Source organism: Ruditapes philippinarum, unplaced genomic scaffold, assembly GCF_026571515.1.
Source record: "Ruditapes philippinarum isolate M1 unplaced genomic scaffold, ASM2657151v2 ctg2110_1_1_1_1, whole genome shotgun sequence".
In the NCBI taxonomy this organism is placed as follows: Eukaryota; Metazoa; Mollusca; class Bivalvia; order Venerida; family Veneridae; genus Ruditapes; species Ruditapes philippinarum.
Genome location: NW_026865683.1, coordinates 122,623 through 150,015, shown reverse-complemented (window position 1 = coordinate 150,015; position 27,393 = coordinate 122,623). Strand labels below are relative to the sequence as shown.

The 27,393-nt window shown below is 30.4% G+C and overlaps 1 protein-coding gene across 3 annotated transcripts; it reads left to right on the top strand.

The window, feature by feature from the left end:
- Positions 1–1,068: 1,068 nt before the first annotated feature.
- On the top strand, positions 1,069–26,702 carry LOC132729985 (cationic amino acid transporter 2-like). Of its 3 annotated transcripts, none has more exons than XM_060715820.1 (8): positions 1,069–1,172; positions 17,579–17,696; positions 19,536–19,655; positions 20,267–20,462; positions 20,896–21,010; positions 21,663–21,800; positions 22,739–23,969; positions 25,972–26,702. In XM_060715820.1, the coding sequence occupies exons 1-8, from the start codon at positions 1,128–1,130 to the stop codon at positions 26,076–26,078; spliced, it is 2,070 nt and encodes a 689-aa protein (XP_060571803.1). In that variant the 5' UTR covers positions 1,069–1,127; the 3' UTR covers positions 26,079–26,702. The 3 variants fall into 3 exon arrangements, with proteins under 3 accessions (XP_060571803.1, XP_060571804.1, XP_060571805.1); XM_060715821.1 differs by lacking the exon at positions 1,069–1,172 and adding an exon at positions 1,193–1,351 and having other exon boundaries at positions 25,972–26,701; XM_060715822.1 differs by lacking the exon at positions 1,069–1,172 and adding an exon at positions 14,707–15,089 and having other exon boundaries at positions 25,972–26,701.
- The last annotated feature ends 691 nt before the right edge of the window (positions 26,703–27,393 follow it).

Genomic DNA, 27,393 nt, shown 5'->3' with positions numbered 1-27,393 from the left:
CAATATCAGAAAATGTGTAATGTACCAGTGTATAACGAACATAATTTAATAAGAGACCAGCGTGTGTTAGACTGATAATTCGTTTTTGAACAACAGTTTGAAAGGATAATTAAAACAGGTATCGAAATTGCATTTTATACCAGATGATAAGATTGATAAAACACATCATTTGAAGATTCAACCGATTACGAATTTAAGTGTGATGCTAAGAAAGTTCTTTACATGTTTAATATTTATGTCCATCATTACTTTTACTCATTCTAGTTTAACAATGGTATGTGCGGCAGAAATGGCTTTAACATAGCAGTGCATATATGGAACTAACTACCAACTCACATTCATCACACATTCATTGTGACTTGTGCTATTCTAAGAAGTTATTTGACCCAAATAGTACCATTATTTGTTTAAGCACTGCTTTATAAAGATATGAAAGCTATCAGTTGATAAAGACAATGATAATTTTGGAATAAATATTAAAATAATAAAAATTATTCCCATTTAAATCACCAGGAAAATATAAATAAAATAATGATTATAATGAAATTTATAAATACTTACTCGTTTAGTGTCTAAGTACAACTACCACTGTGTTGCTCTTAATCAAAAATATCAACTAGCCATGTGATTAGTTCCGTATTTTAACTCTCTCTACTTATGTAAATAAATAATGAAGTATTGATTTAGTATAAAGTCAATGTACCGAGAACGTAAGAATACAGGTAACGATAAAAATATAAATGAATATTAGAAACAGTACTTACCGTTTGCATGCTACATTGGAGCAGCATGATTTATTTGTAATTATAAATAAATCAAGCATTCGTACATAATTAAATGCGTGCAATATTAAAATTGTTTTATACCCAGGGATCGGTCACCCGTTTTATGCAACAAAAGTCAATATCTTTTTATAACATTACTGTCATAACATAACAGCAAATGATTCAAAAACAAATAACAGATGTTCTCATGCTTGAAATAACGTATTAAATTCAGCTTAGAGTTGCAATTTCTAATATCCATGATTTATACCCCTATCATTTGTCTCTCCTCTTGTCATGGTCTCTGCATATTGCAAATATATCCAATAACCATACCTCAGTGCTGGCAGACCGCTCTGAGTAATGTCCAATGTCAGCTTATCGGAAAATATTTACAACTACTATAGAGTAAGATATATTATTTATAAATCGTCTGATGCCTCAAGCGACATCTTAGTTGCCGGGGTAATTAGTTGTATTACAGATAACTGGAAAGTGATCATTCTGTATTTCAATGTAGGCAGTATATTAACACATTAAGTGATTGTGTGTGTTTTTTTTTGGATTAGACACTTGGATCCCAAAAGGTATTTAATTTTTACAACATAAAATGTATTGCACAGTTGTAAAATACTATTATACCGTTAACAATTCATCAACTTGCGTTCATTGAACGCCGCCTTTCCTTGTTGATCTTGTTAATTATATTTTGTGTAGAATTAAATTTCAGAAATGGCCATTGTTAATATAAATTTTGATAAACCATATTCATATTAAAGAATAAGAGAAAAAAAGTATTTTCAAACTTCAAAGTGCTGACTGGGTGATTATACATTTCATTTTTATGTTTTGAAAGCAATTTCGTTCAAGGTACTAGCTTCACGTCTTTAATTCATTTACACTTTGAACACAGCTACTCGTTAAATGAATTAATAACCATAATAGTGAAAGTGTTTCGGAACTGTTCTGTTTTTGTTTTTCATAAAACACATAACCTTTAATTTGTTAAATGTTAAGCCCATTACTACACATAAACCATCATGTTATCTTTAGAAATAAGACAACCAGGATATGCGACAAAAAATCATGTTTAAGATAATTACAGGCTTCCGTGAATTAAAACAATATTGTTTTTAATGTATGGAAATTACAACTGAAAATTCCGAAATAGTGAGATGTCTAGGGAGCAATTCAAACAACCAAAAACAGTTGAAAATCGTTGATTCGGTTTATTAAAGTCAAAAATACATTATGAATCGCAACATCTCTCAAACATGTACCTGTTAGCAAACAAAAAAAAAACTTCTATGTTTGAACACTTCAGGACAATACGTTTATACATCGTTATCGCCCAAATTGTCTTTCATATATTTTTATATCTAAAAGGACATTTATCATATTAATAGGTTTTCTTTTTGTTATTTTTAAAGTATTTTGCTCAAATATTATTTTTAGGAAAAAAAAGAATTGTGAAAAATGAGCAAATGATTTCAAAATTATTAAAATAACATGTTGTGTAATTCAAATGTGAAGGCACACTCCATTCGTTGCAAGTTATTTTCATGCCATTTATTAAAGGCCCTTTAGTTCTTAAAAGAAAATATATACTGTATTATGTCAAACATTTAATATTTGGCGCCCTTTTATAATTTCTAAAAATGTAGTAATAGGCGAAACAGCTATGTTAATTTTTTTTCTTGCCTTATTAATGAATAAAGTTCCTTTTTAATGAATAAAGTTATATTGATTCAGTATATTGTATAGAAGTCAAAATATTACTTTGTTTATCTTTTGCTACCTGTATGTAATGTTCTATTACTTCATCACTATTACTTTAATGCTTTAAATCCTTAATGACAGTCAATGCTCAAATTATAAAATCCAATAAAAACCTTTTTATATTAATATTATATAGTTAACATTTCACATAAAGTAAAAATCGACGTGTTGTCGTGTTTCCTATTTTGCTAACCACAAGACAACTTGTCACGCAAATTAAAGTTAATTTGAAATTTGACACGTTCTTGCTCGAATTACAATAAAAAATACAAGAATAAAGGAAAATCAACCACCAACACGAAAGAAATTTGAATCAACAGCCAATATTTATAGAACAAAACAAATCATTTTTAAGAACATTGAAAAGTTCTAACCGTAGCCGTAGCACAATATCTCCAGCATGCTTTTTTGGCAGCCAGACGGTAACAGTTAGCCTCTCAAATCATTAATTGTATTTTGGACCCTTTTATGACATCAGTAGGTGGCTTTAATGGAAATTAGTCTGAGTCAAAATCATATTATGGTTAAATGCTTAAAGTAAAATATGCGTTTGGTGACAGTTTCGAAAAGCGTTAAAATTTTAAGTCAAACTAAACAATTTCTTCCAAATTGTTTATGTTCAATTTAAATACGAAAACTATAAAATCTAACCACAAAATACTAACTTCCAAACACGATTTTTCATGATGACTTATTCTAGGTTGGTGGCGCCAAGATTCATAGACGCCTCTGATAGAAACAAAGAACTTCATGTTTTTGTGAAACAAATAATGTCATTCAAGAGTTGTATTTCAATGTAATCACTGGGACATATTTCATGGTGAAGCAAGTGTCAGACAGATGATCAATATCGGCAATTGTTTGTTATGTTGTTTTAAAATAATATCCAAACATCGTCTACAGTTGTTTCAAATGTCACTAATTAAAAACGGTACGACAGAAAATTGTTCGTACATTTTCTTCCACTTTTAAGTCACTGCGGATGTTTTAAAGTTCAAAATTTTACTCGTTCATGTTAAATGTTATATACCGCTTTAAGCGGTGGAAGGGACGTGAACGGTAGCGTCCAGTTACCACTACGCATTCTGTGTTTCACTAGTCTATTGTACTCGGAATACAATGTTATATTAAGCATACCCCTTTTTTTGATTTTTTTTGTTTTGGTTTTACGGCGCACTTACACAATCTAGGTCATATGGTGCCGAAACAGGAAATATGAGTTTGGTTAAAAACGTAAAGCAACACCAGGGGTACACCTCATCGTCCAGAGTAAAGAGATGCATAGATATCAGTAACTTGTTTAGTCGCCTCTTACGATAACGGGCTGCAATGCTGATGTAACAAACCTTAAATGCAGCCCTTCAGATGCAAGGATTCTTATCTTTGACAACCATTAAGAATAACTTATGATTTTAAAAATGTTCACGCAGTTCATTTATGGGCAGCTTCTTGATAAAACTTAATAGTTCAGCATCTATTCTCTAACAGAGACAAAATAAAAACTCTTGTGAAAGACGAGTGTTATGATGTATTACAAAATGATGCTGGTAAATTAACAACCAATCTCTGAGTTTGAAATTTGCGCTCATAATGGATTATCATTAACATCATCTTGTAAACATCATCAAGCCATGTTTCCTCCGCACTAATATAATAAACATCAATCTGATTTTTACAGCTAGCTATATGAGTTTATGTGCTTTGACAGTTTACCTTTTATCAGTGGAATTGTTACCTTAAATATTTTGGACACTTACAGATATTAAATTTGATAAAACCACCTTTTTGTTAAGATATTTTAAATGTTCAGCCTTTAATGTTTTACTCATTATACGTGAGTGATTTGTTAAAAAAATACAATATAAATTAAGGAACATTCCATATATTTTTTGTCAAATTAATATTTTAACTTGAAAATAGATGATTCTCTTATCGTAAAAAAAGATTGCTGTTTCGCTTTAAATAAAAAACACATCATGTTTATTGTTCATTAGTACAACCACCGCCTATTTGACAATGTAATATTTTACACAATTTCATTAAATATTCATGTAATATCGTAAAACTTTATCAACGTTCTGAACAAAAAATCTGATATTTCATACATTAACTGATATTTATATGACAGACATAACACTTTGGGGCAAATACTGGTTGATATTAGATATGATATTAGATTCTTTATGGTGATGCTGATGAAGATTGAACTTGTTTGCTAAAAGATGTATGACACAGTGTTCATTAGAAATAGTTTAGTATCGGGGACAATGATATTGACTGGTGACAAGTATAAAATATTCATGCTAAACGTTTTTTACCCATGTCTTTCGCAAAGGAAAACTGTTTATGTTACATGTTTTACTTTTAAAACATATTACAACAGATCTACTATATTTTTGACATTTGATATTTTTTGGAAAAAAAATTATATTGGGATAACCGTTCAACTTCTTTTGTTGGGCAAAGTTATGGTATGCTTTACTCATCTCATTCAAAAGATTTATTCACACTCCAACGTGTCTTAAATCATTTATAAAATGAGGAATCTTTAAAGTTTAAGATATCTTTATCTATTTCACACCTAAGAAAATATAACCAAGGAAAGGTCAGCGTTTCTGATATTTTCCCGATTTGTGGGACTCACCGATTAGTAGTGACTATTTGGGAGGGTGTGTAAAAAGGCAGTGCGCACTTCTATTGCAGAAATTATAAAGACACCAATTTTATCAACTTTATACATTACAAGTATCTACAGTCTCTAACCCTGACTGCACAAATACGTTTGAATTGACTTCATCATTCAATGGGGACAAAACCTATCTCCATTGTAGGATAAATGTTAAAATATAAACTAACAAATAGTCGCGACCATGATCAGACTACACAGATGTGTTGATATTTTGCTTTTCAATGGTCGCATGGGGATTAGATGCCGTTAGCTGGCTTATACACACGCACAAGCATATGCGCACATACGCCCGCGCGCGCTCACACACTTATATACACACATAATGTTTATCATTGAAGTATGATTAACTATCATGTTCAACTACATCTTTAAATGTAGCGTTGGTCTTATCATGATAGTGAGTAAATAATATTATTTAAATCTAGTGACGAGCGTCTTGGATATATAACCTAGGTTCATTTCTTACACCAGCTGCTTATAGGAAACAAGTAAAGATGGACAGTTTGTAAAGTGCCAAGGCCTCTTTATAAACTCTAAGAAGAAAATATCTTTTGAAAACAACAACATAACACAGCAATACAAAGGACAAAAACACATTCTTTTATAATACATAACCGTAACATAAATGAAATTTGACACTATTCTTCTTTATTGCTTCATTACTTACAGTTTATAACATAAATTAGATATTTTCTACATGTATCCTATTCTGCATAATAACCATTATTTGTTCTGGTAATATAGAACATCAAATTATTCATCATCAGTTACATTCGTCCCAAAATTGGGGAAATGCAATTTTGTCTAAAGGCATTCTTTATAAGTATATGAGTTCAGTTCATCAATTGAGATTTTCATCATGGTTCTATGCAAATTACATTGCCAGTATTCTTATTATCTATACAAGCAGAACACTTGTCTAGAGAATAAATCCAATATTGTCAGCTATAAACAAGACGATAAAAGACAAAATTAATAGACAATGAATTGACAGATATAAGACGGAATTAATGATATTTTTTGTCTACAGCCAGTAAATTGTAACATAATAAAACGTGATAATCCTGCCAATAAAATGCCCAGAGACGATTGGATTTCTTTATCGTAACATAAATAGGTTTCAGGAAGTCATTCAGACTTGATGATATATTTTAATTTATATGATCTAATTATATTCTTTTTAAATAGACATCGTTAAGAGGTGACTTAAGCATAATCGTAATAATCCGTTTTCGATAAATCTATTAATTATAAGATATTGTCATTTTGTCCACTTTAATCAAATCTAAATTAAATTGGGACCTTGTTGAAATTATGTTTAGTAAATGAGTAAATCATTTTTAGTAAGTACATAATTTTGAAAGTGAGTACAATGACGTATGAAACAGGCAATGTTGTTGAGATTAGAGATTAGTTAGGTGTTAAAATTTTAAAATGAACAGGATTACATATAGTTATCAACTATAGTATTCTTTGTAATCAATTTTGATGAAGAGAAAAATGAACACTTTGTGAAATCCCTTGTATGTAATAAAACAAATTAATGCTGGCATTGTCCTTGACATTCGTTTGCATCATTTTCCTAGGTTCCAAAGTCAACCAAAGAGCGCCAATTGACGAAACTAATTATGCGTTCAATGCTCTTGACGCATATAAATAAATAAGTATAGATTTTAGATACCGTCTAGTAACTGTATATTTCAAACAAATGAATAGGTTATGAACGCAATTTTACACTTAAAGTAATGAATAAACTATTGCCACTCATTAAAACCAATGAGTTGTAGCCAAATAGTTATTAAGAATACTTACCATTGTATACAATTGATTTTAGTACAAATATTTGTAGTCATTTATTGTTCTTTCACTTTATAATGACATCTGAAAAAGATATCATAACAGCTATCTCTACCCTTCTTTAATTTTATCAAATCGTGAATATCATGTTCTAAATAAATGACAATAAAATTAGCAGAATGGATGCACACATCGCAAACACAATACTGTTTATGTTGTAACGTTCAATTTACAAGATCAACCGAGAGTCATTATATTTGTGTCTTGGTATGCCCATTCAAATATATCCGATACTAGTAACCCCTCTTCAGTCAGGTCAGGATGCCGTGAGTCAGTTTATTGGAAAATATTTACCAATGATATAAAGGCAGTTGTATATATATGTGTGTATGTAACTTTAGAAGCTTCGGTTACTTTTAAGAAAACGGAATCAGTAATAACTTAATAATTTAAAGGAATACACTTTTACAAAGATGATATAATACGATATTAAGTAAGTGATTGTTAATTGTCTTAGAATAATTTTATAATCTAGCAGGTATTTAATTCTTACATTTTCTACACCATTATAAAAATCCTATTTTATGGTGAATCTAACTTAACACTTAATTGCAGTTTTCTTATTTACTTTTTGTGATGATGAATTATGTTTAGACTTGTGGCACGGGTTGTGGTTTGTAGCTTGTATCTATCACTTCTCTCCATATGCATGGTCAAGCAAACCGACACTACAATATTTTCTAATTTTTTATGATAATTTGTGTGCTCTAAAAAGGGTCCACAGACTATTTTCATGTTTTCAACAGAAACATTGAGAATACCATGATGCTAGTGTCTGACATTACAAAATTTATCAGGTAAGGCTTAGAAACAAGACGGATCCCTTCTTAAGCTATTATTTTGTCGTGCCGAGCCCGATATAAATTTTAGAATATCAGACATTTATTTTCGGTATTCAAAATATCATGTTTTCGATTTTAACATGTGTTTCTTTCTTTAAAACCCTGTCAAGAATCTCCGCGCAGTAGTATGCAAAGGTCATAGCAGTAAAAAATAATTACGACTGTTTTCTGTCATGTAAGAGAGAGTTTAATATTTAAATATTCTATCCTATTCAAAGTTTATCAGTTTAATATTTTCAAGCTAATAATATAGTAGGTAAAATGTTCCATTCTCTTCATTTTATTTAATTATGTATTGATGATGTGTCTGATAAAGCTGAGGGTGACTAATAAATCTAAATTTATCAGCCAGAATCATTATAATGGCATGATAAAATGTAGACAACATAAACTGATATTTTTAAACTATACTTTTTTCCATGAACAAACTGTTACTTATCACATAAAAGTAGGTAATTTTTATTTTTGATTAAAATCTGAATAATATAAAATTGCAGCGATTGCAGTAACATTCCTATGCTTTATTGCATTCACTTAAATTATTTTAATAAGAAAGAGTACTATCATTTTTAGCGAAGACTTAGTATACAAAATTAGTATATTTTAAAAGATACAAAGGATAGATGCATAAAGCGTGAATGATTTTAGTCGTTTTAAATTCATTTTATTTTATTCTATTCAGAAAAAGATAATGTAAGATTATGAACAAAGTGTTGTATTGATAAGCGTCTGGATTTGAACATAAAGAACTTTAATTTGACATTATCAATTATATGATTCTAAAATAAATTACAGCACATGTTTACTTCTCTTTAAACGTTCTTTAGACTATTGTTTACTAACATTGTATTCTTTATTTAAACCTATATACGTATAGTGTGTTTTAACGAATCTAATAATACAGAAAATATTAATTTGTTTCGTAATAAGTATTATTTATTTTTTTTCAATAAAGCACATTGTTTTTCTGGTGTATGTTTCCAAATGGTTTTGATAAAACATTTGATAATCATAATGGATGTATTGTTTTCTAGTGTTTTAAAAATAAAATCATTTACCTTTTAATTGTCAATTGTTTTTCATTTGAGTAGGATAAGATTGTAAAAATATTTTGATATGTTTCTGTAATATTAAAGATTAGAAGAGTCATACCTTTTAATAAATGGCCATATTGTTGATAATCGTAAGTTTATCAATAACACGTGTGTTTTGTGTCAGAGACTATGCGTATGATTTTCAATAGCCTTATTATCAAGTTATTGTTATTTGCACGTAACTGTTCTTTCACAAGACATACTCTTTGCACGGGTAAAAGTGAATATATGTTATTCGGTTATATGGTTAATGCAACGAGTAAGTGCACCATCTTTCACTTGCCTCATATATTCATTGACCTTCGTTCAGCGTATGCAAGAGACGCCTCAAATATTAATTAATGTTATTTAGGGCAATGCATTAGCTATCGCAAACATCTAATAACACTCAAGGGAACAATTGTAATTAATATAACATGCTGTCTTTTATGACATTTCCTGTTCCATATAAATGTTGGTTATTGTCAATTTTGCTGTTAATGAACACACATGTTTGTTTTGAACATTTCTACACTTTTGCTATACCTCTAATACTATTTAACCCATTACTTCATGAGCATTTTGTGAAAAATGGCTGTTTTCATTGAAAAGTCTCCCGTTACAAGTTCAAATTGCTATAATACTAAAAAAACTGCTTCAACACTAATCAAACTTGGCACAAATGTTGACTGGACGATTGCCTTTGCAACAACATGCTCAGGCTTAAATTTTCTGTTACCATGGCAACGAGGGGACATCTCAAAATTGCCAAAAATCACTATTTTGCGTTGATTTTTTCCATCAAAATTGATTTCAAAGTGCTGCAACTTCTCAATGGATTGAGATAGAGTCAAATGCTTTTCAGCGTTGGTTACACGTTACCTCATGATCAATCTGGGGTCATTTACAGCCTCTCACAAGTCCAAAATTTTCTTGGCGATGAGGGGGACTGCCGCCCCCCTTCAAACCCCCCAAACAGAAGGGGGCACATCCCCCTTCTGGCAACCCCCTGATGTATCTTTTAGTTGGGGGGCCGCGCCGAAAAAGAGGTCACTTTTTTAACAACATTTCTCAAACAAAAACAAGTATTTGGGGCCTAAATAAGGCATTTTTTCATCATTTGAGACAACAAAAAGGGGGGGGGGTGAAAAAGGCGTTAAAAGGCGTGTATATGAAGTAATGGGTTAATCAGTGTCGATGACATTTTATGTGTAAATACCTACAATTACCTCAAGTAAAAGTAAAGAAAAAAGGAAATATCCTTTGTTCCCAAATACGCAGACGTTTCCACAACAACGTGTTCCGGTTATTGGTACATGTAACAAGGATATTTGTTGTCACGGTAAAACTGTAGTTTTTAGCAAATGTTGAACGGAATTTAAATATATTAAATTTAAAGAATATTGACTGCTAGCATTTAATTAGAAATTTATAGGAACTCTCCGAACAACTCGTTAACATTATTAAAGGCAAATATTAATAAAGTTATTTTATTATTGAAGCAATATTCATGACATTGTTTTATTTATTTATTTATGTATTTATTCATTATTTAATTCATTCACTCATTCAATCATTCATTCATTAATTTATTTATTTATTTATTTTCATTTAAATCAATTATTTTATTATACATATTATTGAAGCGGTTATCAAGAATATGTTGGAAATAAACATATAAAAAACGAATCCCTACAGAAAGTCCAAACGACAAAATTTGCATTTACATTTTAACCTATTGTAATACATGTAATATGTTGTCAAATAAAAAAGAAAATTATGAGCCATCTCGTCTCCCAGACTTGAATATTAACATTACAAAAGAGTGATAATCTAACTCATGAATATCGTGAATGACAATAACACTTGATATATATGATTCACTTTATGAGATACTTCTTCAGCTGCGTGGTGAATATACCCAGTTAACATATAAATGTCTTGGTCTTTTTCAGATACTTGAACTATTTCGCTTCATATTTTGTAAAAATCCTTTTTTTACCCTGGTGTTGAGTTAAAATGAACGCGCAAAACTCAAGTTATCGTATATCATTTCATCATTATGCAGAAAACAAGTGCAATTGAAAATATAAATAATGACTTCATCTTTTATCATACAAAATGAGTAGATACTTAATATTCACTTTCATTCAATCAGAACCGATAGTTATAATATAAAAGTAATTACTTCATATAGGCATCAATATATATACGTGTAAATATGTACACGCACTTTTAAACTTTGATTAATTGAAATATTTTTTTATTGATTTACATTTTAATATCATTTTGTTCTCGTCAGTTGGCATTGTTTTGGTCCATTTATATGGCTGCATACACGAGAAAATATGAAAATGTTTTTATGTTTTTTATGTTTTTTATGAATTTAAAAATGATATGAGAGGTTGGATTCAATCATGAAGTATGCTGAAAATTATCTTGTGTCTGTCATTTTCAACAGTAAAATACGAAGTCAACGTATAAGATAAAACGAATCATTAATTGCAAATTGTCGCTGTCTATCGTCGCATTAATTTCTAGTAACGAAATGATTATGACAATTTTAATTTAATTTTGAAAAACTTTGGGAAGTGTACCAGCTGGGTCATCAAGTAAATAAAACCAGGGCAAATGTCATGCTACAAAAAATTTTCGTATCGTTTACAACATATATGTTATCCAACTTTAGACCAGACGCAGTTTTTGTCGGAATTGCACGATTTTTGCACATTTACAGTTTTGTGATCAACGCCGTTTACACATAGTCTGTGTCCCACATTTCAAATTCTCCATGATTAAATGTTGAGTATTACGGAAGTCAATTTTTCTGTTTTTATATCTTTGATTTAATCAATATGTGTATTCCTCTTTACAAACCAACGCAAACTTTATGTCTTAATGGTTTGTGCCTTGTTACTGCTCTGTCAACTATTTATCCTTGATGCATCAGTGTCCATAGGCAAAACAGCTAATATCAAAACTGAACTAGTAGACAACCAGAAATGCATCTGAATGTGTAATTTTAAAAAGTAGAAAAAAAATATCATGAAACTTTTAACATTTTAAATTCACATTGAGCCTAGTATTATGTTACGCTAAAGATGTACTATGAATATTGTTTACATTTTAACGAATCAATTTATAAATAATGACTTGTCTAGTTTGAGAATTTAAAAAAATGACTTTTAAAGGATCCCAACACCATGCCTACAATATTTGTTTGTTTGTGTATATGTTCAAATACGCTCGTAATCAGTTCGTAAATAGAGATATTTACTTGTTTCGGAAAGCAAGTTCTTACAATAACATTCTTTTGTTACATCAATTGAGATATTCATCATTGCTTTAGGTAATCGAAATGACCAAATAACCTAGTAAATAGTCTTTATAATTATTTCAAGCTCAAGAAATTCCCTGATATCACAGCCAATATTTCGGTAGACGATTAACCGTAAGATATACCGTAAGACGAAATTAATAGGTTTTTTTCTCTACTGACGATAACTTTGTTATGTAATCATTAACAGTGATAATTGTGTCAATAAAAGAAGCTATTTTACAAAATAAGATGGGTTTCTGTGCCTTGATATTTATTTCAGAAGGTATTTGTGAGTGAATGAGAAGCTTTATGTTCTTGTTTGTATAATAATGGCTAATAATTCTTCCCTTAAGGAGATACTATAATCTATTTGAGCAAAAGGTGTTGATATTTTTGGACTTATTCTCTGATTACATTTTTATCATAAAATAAATGATTAGTTGAGATTAGATAATTAGTGTTTTCCCTGTTTTGTAGTGAGTGCATTTATTTTCTGTCTTATTTTGTTTTGTATTTTTTCTCTGATTACAGCTTTGTCATAAAAAGTGATAAGTTGAGATTAAAGAATTAATGTTTTCCCTGTTCTGTAGTGAGTGCATTTATCTCCTGTTTTTGTTTTGTATTTATTCTCTGATTACAGCTTTGTCATAAAAAGTGATAAGTTGAGATTAAAGAATTAATGTTTTCCCTGTTCTGTAGCGAGTGCATTTATCTCCTGTTTTTGTTTTGTATTTATTCTCTGATCACAGCTTTATCATAAAAAGTGATTAAAGAATTAATGTTTTCCCTGTTCTTTAGCGAGTGCTTTTTTCCCTATCTTATTGCCTGGATTTGTCTCTAGTTCCAGCATACATTAGAGATTAGTTTATTAAAAGATCATTTATAATTTGTTTAATAGTAACTATTTCAATAGGTGATATTTGGAATGCGTTCAGTAAATGAAGATCTCAAAATAGTTGGAAAAATTTTAGTCATCAAGGGACATTAATGGTTTACACAATAGACATTACAAAAAGCTTTACACCAAGACGCCAATGGCGGTTTTCAAGAAGGCAAATTAGAAGCACAATGATAAAAAGAATTAAAATGATTTCAAAATGAGAAAAATGATTTTCTAGTTTAATCGTTTAGAAATGATTAAAAAGGTCAAAAATGTTAAGACCTTTAACAGTGTGTACCGTATCGCTTTGTTTTTTTTCCCTAAAGTCAAAAAAGCATACACGCATGTTTCTTGTCAATTTTTTAATACAATCGAATCATATTGGTGAAGTACAAATAAAGAAAGAAAAAAAAAACGAAAAAAAAACACTACCTTTGAATGTAAGATCAGCTTACTCTATTAGTTTTTATGTTTTAGCAATATATAAAATAGTTTTGGCTCTCCACGTACTTGAAATTTGAAAGTATACAAATCTATCATGTATCATCAAATTATTTACCATTATATTTTTCCCTTCACTATTATGTTGATTAACTGCTATTTGAGCCTCATTGTACTTTTATTCATGTTTGTCACCTCATTATGTCATACGTGTACATGGAATGAAAGAAATAAATGTTTCTTGACTTTGACTTTGTTTCTCCCAAAACTTTAAAAAAAATCTTAATTTTTTTTTCAGAACATAGATCATTCTTAAAAAGCATTCTTGAATACACAGTTGCTACACAGAATTGTTATTTTTACCTTTAACGCCTGTGCGATTTTATTGTATCAACGGGCTATTTTAGTTTGCGCTTGGTAATACTGTTACATTCAGTAATAGGCACTTTGACTAATGGATGTTATAATAAAACACTTAAATTGATGATTTTATATCTTGGATTTGCTGGGAAACAAATAAGTGGGTATTGTAAAGTACAAGCATTCGTTTAATGGAATAAATGTGGCATCAATTTGTTATTCTATTTAAGTTAGTTGTACTTCTCGCACTATGAGCTGTTTATGTGATGTTGTTATTAAAATATTTCATAAAAAAGTTAAATAGGTGTTTGTGCGCAGCGTTAACTGCATCGAGATTATAAATTAAATAGTGCTATTCGACCCGACCATACGCGTTTCTATTTTCTATTTTACACACTGTAATTAACTGGTTAATAATAGGACAGAAAGTTGAAATATTTAACGTTAAACCTGTGATTTGAAAGGTTCAACATTTCTATGAATAATAAATTTTCACAGAAATAATTTTAAACTGGCACCAAATTTCTAAAATGTTCTCTTTGACATAATTATATGTCAATGTAATAGTGACCTTTGAAAAACGCATCGTCGATTTTTATTATTTTGAATATTATAATAGCTTCTTTTTATTTGCTACTTAAGTACCTAAAAATGTTGCTCAGTTTATTGTTTAAATAGCAAGCAAAGCACAAATGATAATAAAGTTGTAACAGCTAATTCTGGTAAAATGATGAACGTAAATAAACACTCATCTTCTTTGTAGTGCCTGTTTTCCCTCCTTCTTTGCTCCTCGACACAGCCACATATTGGAATTTTATCCAATATCGTACCCATGGTCTTGAAGGCTTATTTCAAGGGCAAGGCAAACACCATTATATTGGAGAGCTTTATTGGAAAAAGTTGCTAAGAAGTAGTAAATTGAGCATTTTATAAACTAGAGTTGTAGCGAATGGATTTGATATACTTTGATAAGGCTATAAAAATGTGAAACGGCTTCTTCGTTCGTATTATGCTGTCTGTGCAGTAACTTATAGCGTTTATTAAAATGACATTTTAATTTGAAGTGGATTATTCTGTCATTCAAGGTAATTTTATTTGAAGGCAAACTTGTATAAATTATTCCTATGATTGTGAAAACGCAATTACAAGAAAAATATTTCTTACAGATAATAAAGCATTAAGAAATATAGCTTATGATATTATCATTATTATTAATGTTTACTTTATTTGTTTGCGAATATGTTAAACGTAATAATATTACTTACACTTTGAGTTTACTATTTAAATAGAAATAGATAACTATTCATATGCAGCCAGATGGATTGTTTTTGGCATTCACAATGCTTGAGCTGAAATTATATTGTATGCATTTTATAAGAAATGTTAAAATAAAAATAAAGAAAAAACTAAAGATAACACAATTTAATCATTAAAGAACGCGCACAATTAAAAACTGTTACAGACTTGATTTAATTGAGCCTGTTAAAGGGACTCCACTAAGGTTTAACAGCCTAAAAACATAACATTTGAATTTCTTTCATAAATAAGCTTGGGCACTTTAAACAGAAATGTATGCAAAGGTAGTTAAGGAACATACTTTGAAATAAATTAAAAATAGTATTTTTATGCTTTTTTTAGCCCGATTTGAGTAAAAAGCGTTTAAAAGCTTTTTATTTTTGGTCATTTTTTACAATTTGAATAATTGTTTTGGAAAAAAAACGAAGTGCGCGGATGATCTGAAATTTTGCTCAAGGTTTAGTGGTCTAAACCTACATCAAATGGTACATGTACCTTTATCTGGAAAAAAACATTTTCAGTCCTATCATGTCAAAAAAACCATAGTGGAGTCCCTTTAATGGACGGTACTGGAAAGAACAACCTACCGTCCGCACGCCCCCCCCCCCCCACACACACACACATGTACTTGTAAAATATTGAATAATCCACATCCAAAGTATTTCTTAATGGTCTCAGTAAGTAACGAAACTATGTGTATATGATACAATATCATGAACAATAATACAAAACAAAATAAATAGACAATAAAAGCAATGTCATTACAGTAGACAATAAAAAAGAAATATATAATTAGGAATTGATAGGTTTTCTGTCTATTGCCGATAAGTTGTAACAGTATAAAAGTGATTATTACATCTATAAAATTCCGCAACATGATTGGATTGCTTTATACCATTAATTTGTTACTATTAGAAAGCACTATTGAGTTGATAAGTTGTTTTTCTTACATTAATAAGAAGATGAAGCATAACAATTTACACATAGTTATGGATGGTTCATTATGCATTCGAACGACGAAATGATTTAAAATATTTGTGTTAGGAAAATAGTACCTGTTGTGTATATGTTACATATATAATAATATGGTTACTGTTTCAACAATACAATAACTGTTTAACGTAAGTACTCTCAAAATTTGAAATAGCGAATTTGTTTTCCATGACCCACGACAAGTCCTAAAAGTTGAAAATTTGAGGTTGCAGCAGCAGTATATTTTTTACATCATTTGTCTTATTTATCTGGAAGACGAAAACACCAGAGAAAAATAAAAATGTTGTCATTGCACAATGTTTTTATCAACTTTAAAGCTTAACAGTTATACGAGTTTTTCTCTAAAATATCCATCCTCTTGAGTTGTTGAAGGAGAGCCTTTTAATTAATGCGATGCTCTGTTTATATGATTTTATACAAAATATTCATTTTTCTATCATGGCAAACGACATAACAACGTGTCGATATTCATCCTCACGATTGTGATTACTTGCCGTTTCTACTCGCATTTAGCAGTTTCGTTCTACACAAAAAAATGGCACGATCATAGTGAAAGACAATGCATTTTTAAGTTGTTATTCATTTTGACTCTGTTTGAAAAAATAACTGATGGGAATTTCTTTTTAATGTTCGACAGTTCTTTGAACATGTGTGTTCTGCTTCTAATACGCGTCAAAGTCTTGTCGATTTCTGATGCAATTTTGCTACGATACCGTGTGATTTGTCTCCTTTTTCCCGGTAATTGTTCATGCATGATCAAATAAATTCAAAAGCTTTCCTGGATCATATAATTTATATCCTGTTTTTAATCAGACGTCGCAGGTACAAACTAAAATCAACGTTAACGAGGTCAATTTTTTTTTTCAAACCAAGTGCATCTAAACATTTCGTTAATCAATATATCATTTACGATAAAACAATACTGCTACCCGACCTTTCTTCTGAAGATAAATAAATTTACAGTCGTACGAACTTATGTATTTAGTTTCCTGACTTTGAATAAATAATTTACTTACCTTATTGTACAGAATATTAATTTATAAATTTCGTAACTTTTTTTGCTCAAAATTTCTGTAAAATTCAGTTTGAGGAGAAACTTCAAACGATTTCAAAGTGTTTCTCGTTAAGTAAAAATTTTATTAGATCCACGTTATAACTATTACTCACTCGCAATGCCCACCAAAGTGAAATGATATATTTTTGTGTATTTTAATTTGGTTTTGTTAATATAAATATTTTTTTTTCAACTTTTGTCTCTGTTAATGTTTAAAATGTCTCTTTTCAGGACATGACTATAAGTAGTATTTGCAGCAATCTTTGGAGAAAGAAGACAGTCATCACCTCAAATCTACATGATTCAAAACTTAAAAGATGTCTTGGACTATTAGATTTAATTGGTCTAGGTAATTTCGTTTATCAGCTCAGATCACCAAGAGGCTGCGCTATTTTTGCCACGCCTGTCAACTAGTGTTAAAATTCTTTATTTCGTAGTCTCGAGATTTTAGGTTTATCAGAGTTTAAGGCTTTCTGTGACTGACCAGCTAAAATTTTAATTTTGAAAATGATTAAATAAGTAAATGAAAAAATGAAAAATAGCCAATTCTATTACACAAATTTTGCAGCTGCAGGGTGTGTTTTAACTAGCCCCAACACCCCTAGTCGGTGCTAAGGGGCGTGGGCGGTAAAATGCACTTTCCAGTACCGTCCATGAACATACTTAATCAAACCGAGCCTGCAACATTTTCAATTTTGCCGTGTTTGGCTCTCTTCAGTGATTCGGTTTTTTTTCCTATTTTAACTTGTGGATTTTAATGCACAAATTAACTCTTATAGTGGACAGGGGTAAATACAGTATAATAATACATTTCGATACAATTATTCAAATTATGAAATGTTATAATTTAATAAATTTAGGCATAAAAAACGAGAAGGCATGTTTTTTTAAAAACAAATCAAAAGAACCTTTGCGCAGCTAGCAAACAATAAACACCAAAGGTCAAGCACATTGATATATGATCACTCCTTTTTCAGATATAGCGATCTAAGGCATTCAGTGCTACGATTTAACATTATCAAAAGATATCGGTCTTACGGTGATTTGGTAATTCAATTGATTGAACGTTTCCTGTATATCTGGAGTCTGCTATTGATTTGTACTAGGTTTCTTTTTTATAGTCCGTCTACATGCAATACTTACGCACAGCAATTACGCATAATTGCGTGTCGAATTATTTGATTACATCAATCAGTGTAATTGTATCTCAAACAATGATCTTCGACATTGATATATACTATACATGTATTTTCTTTAATACTTACCGGCGTATATTTCAATCAATTGTGCTGCATTACAACAATTTCACACGTTCCTATTGTTAATAAAAGATGCATAAATTAATAATTAATAGATCTGCTCAAAATGGCATCACCCGTCCGGAAGAGTAGGAAACGTATAAATAATACATCAAACAAAACGATACACACTTAATACAGATACATCACAGTATCCCCATGAGGGCTTGTTTATCCCAGAAATCAAAATTGAAGATATCCATAGACTTTCCTAATTGGTGATACCTTAAGTGGTAAGGAAGGAAAATAGTTATTGTATTGATAAAATGGATACTCATCGTTTCCTAACAAAAACTATGCTTTATTTCATTGAATAATTTTAATTGACTTACCAGTTAAATTATTCTCGTTTAGGACATACGCATTTATTTTTTTAGTAAATGATTTGCCACTTTTCCACGAAAGTGACATATTGATAACTGCCGCATAAATGCATCGGCGATAATTGAACAATTCAAGATTGCACTATGATCATTTATTAATGTCTTTTTCCACTACTGTACTGAACAGGATCAATATAACCAAGCCTGCAACAGTTTCAATCTTGCCGTTTGGGCCTTTGTTAGGAATTACATTTTTTCCATTGTACTTACGGAAGATATTTAAATTCTTTCAATTATATTGATAGGTAATTCTTGTATTACAAGGATAATGACTAAATGCGTACACAGATTTAAAATTAAGGGGAAATAAAAGTGTTGTCTTTAGATCATTACAGAGTTGATTTCAATGAAATTGGAAGTATCAGAAGCCACTAATTAGAGAATAAAGTATGGTACTCCATATACCCAGATCAAATTTTGGCATTTCAGAACATGTGATAACATTTGACATAATACTGACGACAATGTTCATAAGTAATTCAGTTTTTTCGTATTATGTGTTTACAGGAATTGGGTCATCATTGGGAGTAGGTGTTTATATCATGACGTCATACGCTATAAGCAAAGATGCAGGTCCGTCGTTTGTTATTTCCGTGATCATCGCTGGATTGGCAACTTTGTTTGCAGGTAATTGATTCAAAATAGACTTTTCAAGAGCTTATTTATAAGTTTAAGGGCTTATTAGATATGTTATCTTTTAAAGGTTCGCAAGAGATGCTCAATAGTCACATTACCGAACTATCTTTTGCTTGATGACTTAAATCTATATGTTCACACGTTCCCTTCTTCTCGTCAAAAGAAACTAATGTGCATTATGTCGATTATTAAATCGGATTCGCCTTTGCTTTCATTTAAAACAATAATAATTACTTCTGAGGCATAAAGTACCCGTAATACATGCTTCATCATAAACAGAGCAATGTTTGGTTCTATAAATAAAAAAATTGAAATACGTGTATATGACTATTTTTCACAGGTAATTATTAAAAATATGCCACATTTTACTTTAACACTGGTTTTCATTTAAAATTTCTTACTAAACGATTCAAACTTCAAGGAATAATTTACCATTTCATTTAAAGATTAATTGAAACCTGATTGACCTATTTGCTATGTCGATGGTTATGAGTAACATTACTATGCTTTTATTACTTTATCATTGTTTATGCTTGTACCTAATGCTAAAAGTTATCAATAATGACAAACGGTACATATATGTAAATTTGTCTATATTTAAGGGTTATGCTATGCAGAATTTAGTGCGAGATTACCAAGGGCCGGCTCGTCATATTACTATACATATGTAACACTTGGTGAATTTTGTGGCTTTGTGATTGGCTGGAATATGATACTAGAGCATATTATAACAACATGCATTGCAGCGAAAGCTTGGAGTCAGTACTTAGATTACATGCTAAATGGAACAATAAAGAGGTACAGTACATCGTGCATTGTATATGTGTGTTTTTTTATTGAAGTGTATGCGTAACCAACTAATATTTTCCTTATATATTTTTGCTTTGTGATAAAAAAAGAAAATTATAAATTAGCATGTCAAAATTAATAATATGTTAAATAAAATACGTACTTTTCATACTTTTCTTATATTTCATACATACCATTGTATTATAAACAACAAACTGAATCGGAATAAATATTAATATTTTTCTCGATACAAATATAACGAATGATGTAATGTTCACATGCATCGAATGTAGCGCATCTGAACTCGAACCGCGCAATTATCAACTACAACAAAGCACTAAAAACTGATATTTACTTTTTAACATACAACGGATTTGTTTTATTTAATATGAATGAGATATAGGGTTACTATTTGTATTAGTATGGTTCTTAATTATTTCAGTGTTATAGATGAAAATATGTCATGGAACGGAGGTGAAGTATGGGGAGAATCTCCAGATATTGTTGCATTCCTTATTATTTTAGTAATAACGTTGATAGTCGCAATGAAGGCAAGGGTGAGTTGTAGAATATGTTTTTTATTATAGTGTGCTAATCAATTTTGAAGAAGAGCCACATAAAACCCAAAACAAATGTGTTCTATTACTAAGATTTTTTTAATATAATGTGATGTATCTTAATCATCTGTTTTATTGTGTACGACAAATAGATATTAAAAGCTGTTTCTTTTAATTGGTCAATGGAATATAAAAGCAATTTATTATATTCATTTATTTATATAACACGCACTACCACATAATTGTGCGGTGTATTTTTGTTTGTTTGTTTTTTTGTTTGTTCTTGTTGTTTTTCTAACAATATGGCGTAATATGATCTAAACGATTCAAGTGTGTAGTAAAGGAAGATCTACAAATAAGTAAAGTAGATACCAAAATCAAAATCATAGAATTAAAGTAAATTGTTGTTATAATTTTTGTTGTATTCACAAATTTAAATTCAGTCTCGCAGTTGGACAATTTTGACTAGTCGTCTAAGAAAGAAAAATAAAACACTTTCATGTTCAAAAACATAAGACATATTTTTGATTTGTCAAATCCTAAAAACGAAATAAACCATTTTAGAATCTTGCTTTATAACATTTTTAGCAATTCTATGAATATGTATGTTTAAAAATTCAATATAAATTTATGAATATAAACTTTGTTTTAGCTATCAACGGTTTTATTGATGGTGCTGACGTTCTTTAATATTCTGATAGTGATGTGTTTTGTTTGTATCGGCTATTTCCATGTCAAACACGACAACTGGACAGAACCTCCTGGTTTCTTTGCCCATGGTTTCACAGGTGTAAGTAGAACGGTCATGTTACTTTAATCTACTTTAACCACTCATACCATCTTCTACAATGTTTAGTTTAGACGTGTTATACCGGCTTCCGTGGTTAAGGTAGCTGATTCCAAATCAATTGGCTTACACCACTTTGGAAGCGAGTCCCGCCAGGGTGTTTAGGTTACGCATTGTGAGGAGGCCATCCAGCTAGCTTAAGAAATGTCGGTGGTTCAACTAAGGTGTCCGCCTCTTGTGCCTTAAGCTACTTCATAACGCTGTACCTGCATCTATTGTGCTAGGACTATAACGGCCATGTTTGTAGTTAATAATGGTATTATGGTATAAAATATTTGATATATAATGGTAGTATTATAACAATTTCTTTAAATACATGTTTATGTACATATAAAAAAGGTGTATCCGCATAGTTTGATAGTTTGTGTTATGTATATAGATTGCCTTTTTGTCAACTTATATTATGTTTATTATACAATAGTATAAAAATGTTAAGTACTTCCTTAAATTTTGTAGAAAAAAACATGATTCTGTAACTGCACGAATACATTATTCGTGTACATTTCATTAACACTTGTGTTGCTATAGCGCGAAATTTCGTATGAAAAAACAAGTACTTGCTATAAGATATGAGATGCCTTTATACAAGACATGTATTTATTGTACACTATGTACGTTAATTTACTAATGAAATAAACAAACGAAAGCATATGAGTATTCGAAAGGCGTTTTACAAAATATAAGCTATGTTTTGCGAAATTGACAACATTTAAATATATATAAGTATATACAAATTTTCTGTGATACAGCATTTGCATGTGGTGCATTGATATTGTGCTACAAAACAGTTTGCTTCATCGTATCTGAAGTATCACAATTCGTATTTTAAAGTTAATGGAACGTCATAGTATGTTGTTTTAATTGTTTTGTGTGTATTTCAGGTGCTAAGTGGTGCCTCAACATTGATTTTCACCTTTACAAACATTGAGGCTATTACATCAGCGAGCGAAGAGGCGAAAGAACCAACGCGAGTAACTTCGTCTGCGATAACATACTCAATATTTATATGCTCGATTGTTTATTTCTGCATTTCAACTTCTGCAACCTTATCCTTACACCATTTTCCTGAAGACTCATTGATTGCTCTTCCTCACGTGCTAAGCAATTTGCATATTCATGGCGCTAGCTCTGTAATTGCTGTTGGTGGACTAATTGGATTACTTGCGTCTTTGATTGGGAGTTTATTTTATTTGACACGACAGGTGTATTCAATATCAAATGACCGATTAATATTGAAATGCTTGTCAAGAGTGTCGAGCAAATGGAATATTCCGGTGTACAGCGTAATATTATTAGGCCTTGTATCAGCAATTATTTCTTTAGTTCTTGAGTTTGAAATACTTTTACAAGTAGTGTCTATAGGGACTTTATTGTCCTACTCAGTGTTAGCAGTATCTGTGATATGTGTTAGGTATCAGCCGGGCACAGTTGGCCTTTATGTAGAATATGAGGATCCCGATGATATTAACTTCATGCAATGTACGGATTTCAATTACTCTCATTTACAATTAGATGCAAATAAATCAAATGTTTCAGCGGAGGAAAGGTTTCGAGGCTGTGATAAAATTCCAAAACATACCAATGGTTACTCAACGGGCGCATCAGCATTAATACGAAAGAGTGTCTCGTTTGATGATAAATATAGACTTGACAGAATGTCAGAGCAAACAAACTATTATCAAAGCCCACGTGATAGCACTTATACGAGACTAGACAGTGTCGTAAGTAGTACATCTAATGGAAATGTTAGTGGATTACTTCGTTTGCCATCAGATATAGTTCTTGAACCAACTGAATCAACATGGAAAACTGCTGCGATAGGATTGTTAATATACATCACGTGTTCTTGTGTACTCAGTATCATAACATTGTATGCCGAGTTCCTCTTGCATTTGGACAGCTGGTGGATGTTGCTCATTATATTTGTGTTTAGTATTTTACTTATCTCAGCGACTGTTTTAATTGTACGGCAACCAGAAAATCGGACAAAACTGTATTTTCGGACACCATATGTCCCATTCATACCATTGTTAGCAATACTGATCAACGTTTTCCTCCTGGCATCTCTGTCGTTCATGTGCTGGATTCGCTTTTTACTGTGGATGGCCTTAGGTGGGTATCTTACTGTTTTGTTTGTTTAAAATCTTAAAATTTAACGTTTTACATATCTTTGAAGTCTGTCCATATACCTGATGATGTATCATTTTATTTGCGAGTGGCCTTTAACAAATCTCACATTATTTCTGAATCAGCAGTGAAAGTTAAATGAAAACTGTACTGAATCAACAGTTCGTGATTAATTGAAATCCGTATATACATGTTAATATATCTTTTCCAACTTCATATTGTCCTAGATCTACTAGAATTTACCCCTGAATTAATATTTACAATATATATTTAAAGAGAAAAGAGTTTAAAACCGAAATATGTTTGGATATCTTAGCAAATTATTAAATATTACATACGTAATTTTATAACAGTGCAAAACACCTTTTAAATATTGCCACTGACTGTGTAACATCTTACATAGAATAAATATGACTTTGTTCAAAAGTGCTGGCCTTCTGATCAAAGGAAATGAAACGCCTTCGATTTGTCAGACAGACACAGATAATTCTAAAATGGTGTTAAATGTTAATGAACATGTCGTCTGGAAATAGTTTTATCTGTTAAAAACGACGAGGTCTGTCATTTATGTCAAGGGCTGTTACACGGAGAACAGTTTTCAAAATATTTATCTTCACGGTAATTGCAACTACTTTAAGTGAACTTGAGAGGTTAAATGCAATATCCCATTGAGAAAATTGAGGGAAGGCATTTTCGTCTGGCCTTTAATTACAGTTTGTCGACATCTGTTATTTTGAATTAGTTAATTACCGTTTAAAACAGTCTCTTAAAGAATTACGGAATGGGAACGGGAGTAAAAATAAATTAATCACACAACGTTATCCTTTCTAACAGCGTGAATTTTTAAGAGGACTTCGAAATAATACCAAATTTAAAAAGTAAGTTAATGTGTGCTTAGCATACAAACCTGTAATTAATGGAACTCCATTAGTGTCCAAAAGCCTAAAAACATAAAGTTTGAATTTCTTATATAGAAATATATGCATATGATGATTAAGAAATATATTCAGAAATAACTGAATAACTGTATTTATTTATCTTAATCCATTTTGAGTGAAAAGCGGTGTAACTTTTTCCAATTTTGGATCATTTTTCACAATAAGAATGGTCGTTATTTTTGACAAATAGAGAGAGAGAACGATTTGAAATTTTGCACACAAGATATTTGTCTACATCTTAATTAAATGCTACATTAATCTCGAAAAAATATTTCCAGTCCCTTCTTTACAAAAAAACTCATTCAAGTCCCTTTATATGTCTACTTTTACTCTCTTTTTTGTGGTACAGTTACTTTCAAACTGTTAAATTGTATCGGAATAAATTCTCTTTCGTTTTTATATTATAGTAAAAAATATATAGAACCGTTTTCATACATTATTGATAGCGTTATTTTTGTTTTAGACAGTTGAGAATTGTTGTGTTTAAGATAGTTATAAATTATTGTGTTTTAACTCAAAAAGGTGATTAAGTAGATAGGAAAATTAGGTAAATTCCACTTAAACTACCGTGTCTGAACAATATCAATAAAACCGAACCTGTATTAGTTTCAGCTGTTCCGTCTTTAGCATTTTTAAATTGAAATAATGACCGTCTAAGAATATATAATGAGTGAAAGGGTGAAAGTCAAAAAAGGTGGTTTACATATTGCGTTAATTCCTTCAATTTGATGATTTTCCTTGCATGAAGGTTAAATTAATCACGTTACCGAAAGAAATGTCTGTAAAAATTCATCGGAATGTACCTGTGTGTAACGTTCAATATACAATGTACAAAGAAAAGGAGCGGAGCAGCAATATTTTGTATTAGGCAGGCAAATTTATATTTTATCCTAATACATTATCAGTAATCACCATTTTAACACTTGGTCTTTTGAGATATATCGAATCATTTCACCTTGGCATTGAAAGAAAATGCATTATGTCGCTTTAAGGTTTCTGGATTTTGTCCTTTTCATTACATAAACTGTACTACTTGTTATTATTTTCAGGTCTTCTACTATACTTTGGCTATGGTTACAGAAACAGTTTGGAATATCAAACAGACGAACAGGAAGTCGTGTTATATGAAATTACAGATGAATCAAATGCTCATTGAAAATCTTCTTATTGTTCCGAGCAGCACACCTCAAGATCTGTGTTATTTTTGATTTGAAGAGTTTTGAACTTGAAAAGCTTTATTATTAACCTAATTGTTGCAACGTGTTCAGATTCGGCGATTTTAAGCTAGGCTAAGGCATTACATATCCATAGAAATTGCCTGTAACTTGTCAGAATATGCAGAAATACATCTTTTTGCCTAAAATATGAATTAAATTAAATGATGTTGAATAAAGCGCAATCCCTAAAGAACGCCAAAACGGCACAATTGAAAATGATGCTGCCTTAGTTTAATTTCGCCTTCAATTTTTAAACAATAGTGAAGTTTGAAAAAAAAAATACTTAAAAGATTGTTTAACATTGCTTTTATGGAGCTGTTGCGCAAGTAAAAATTGCACAATAAATATTTCTACATACACATCTAAAATGCTATGAAAAAATCGAAACTTTGTTTATAGCATTAAAATTCAACATATGTTTTAGATTTTATTAAATAGCCTAGGTTCATGTTTAATAGTTTATTACTGTAACAGTATTCTAGTTGAAATATACATTCAAATTGAACTAAAATGCAATAAATCTATGTTAGTACTGTTAGTACATACTTGCTTTTATGTTATTTATATCGTAATATATATTCCTTTACATTATAAAATAAAGGCATAACTAATAAAAATTGTAAAACGTATTGTATCATTTTTTTCTGTGTTGTACTAGATATGATTAAGATTCATTTGTTTTCTGTAGATAATGTCTTTGAACTTATATCAATTGAGAAAGAAAGTAAAGTTAAAGTGATAAATGAAATACTACCTAAGTCTATGATTCAATCCAGCAAACATGTTACAAAAAATTGTGATACACATAGTATGATATTTAACGAAAGTGTTAGAAAATTTGTTTTGAATATTCCCGTATGAATAAACACTCAATTTTAATAAGCTTTAAGTATTCCTTATATTTGTTAAACACTGTCCTAGAAAGAATATTAAATTATACCTGTATTGTTATAATGTCAATCTGATTTAAGATAATACGAAAAATTCATCAAAATTCATGAAACATTTCATGACACAGTTTTGCTATTAACTCATCACATAATATTATGGTAAAACTGACTTTATATCTGTGGCTAATATAGCAAATATGATATGAACAAAATGATAGAGTATTCAAGAGAGCGCAATAATCGTTCACGTGACAAAAGAGGAACCATATGCTGCGCATGTACATAGTTTTTCATCGCGATTATGCTCTATGAAGAGCAAGGCGACTACTGAAGATGATGATGACACAAACCCTATAGAATCTGC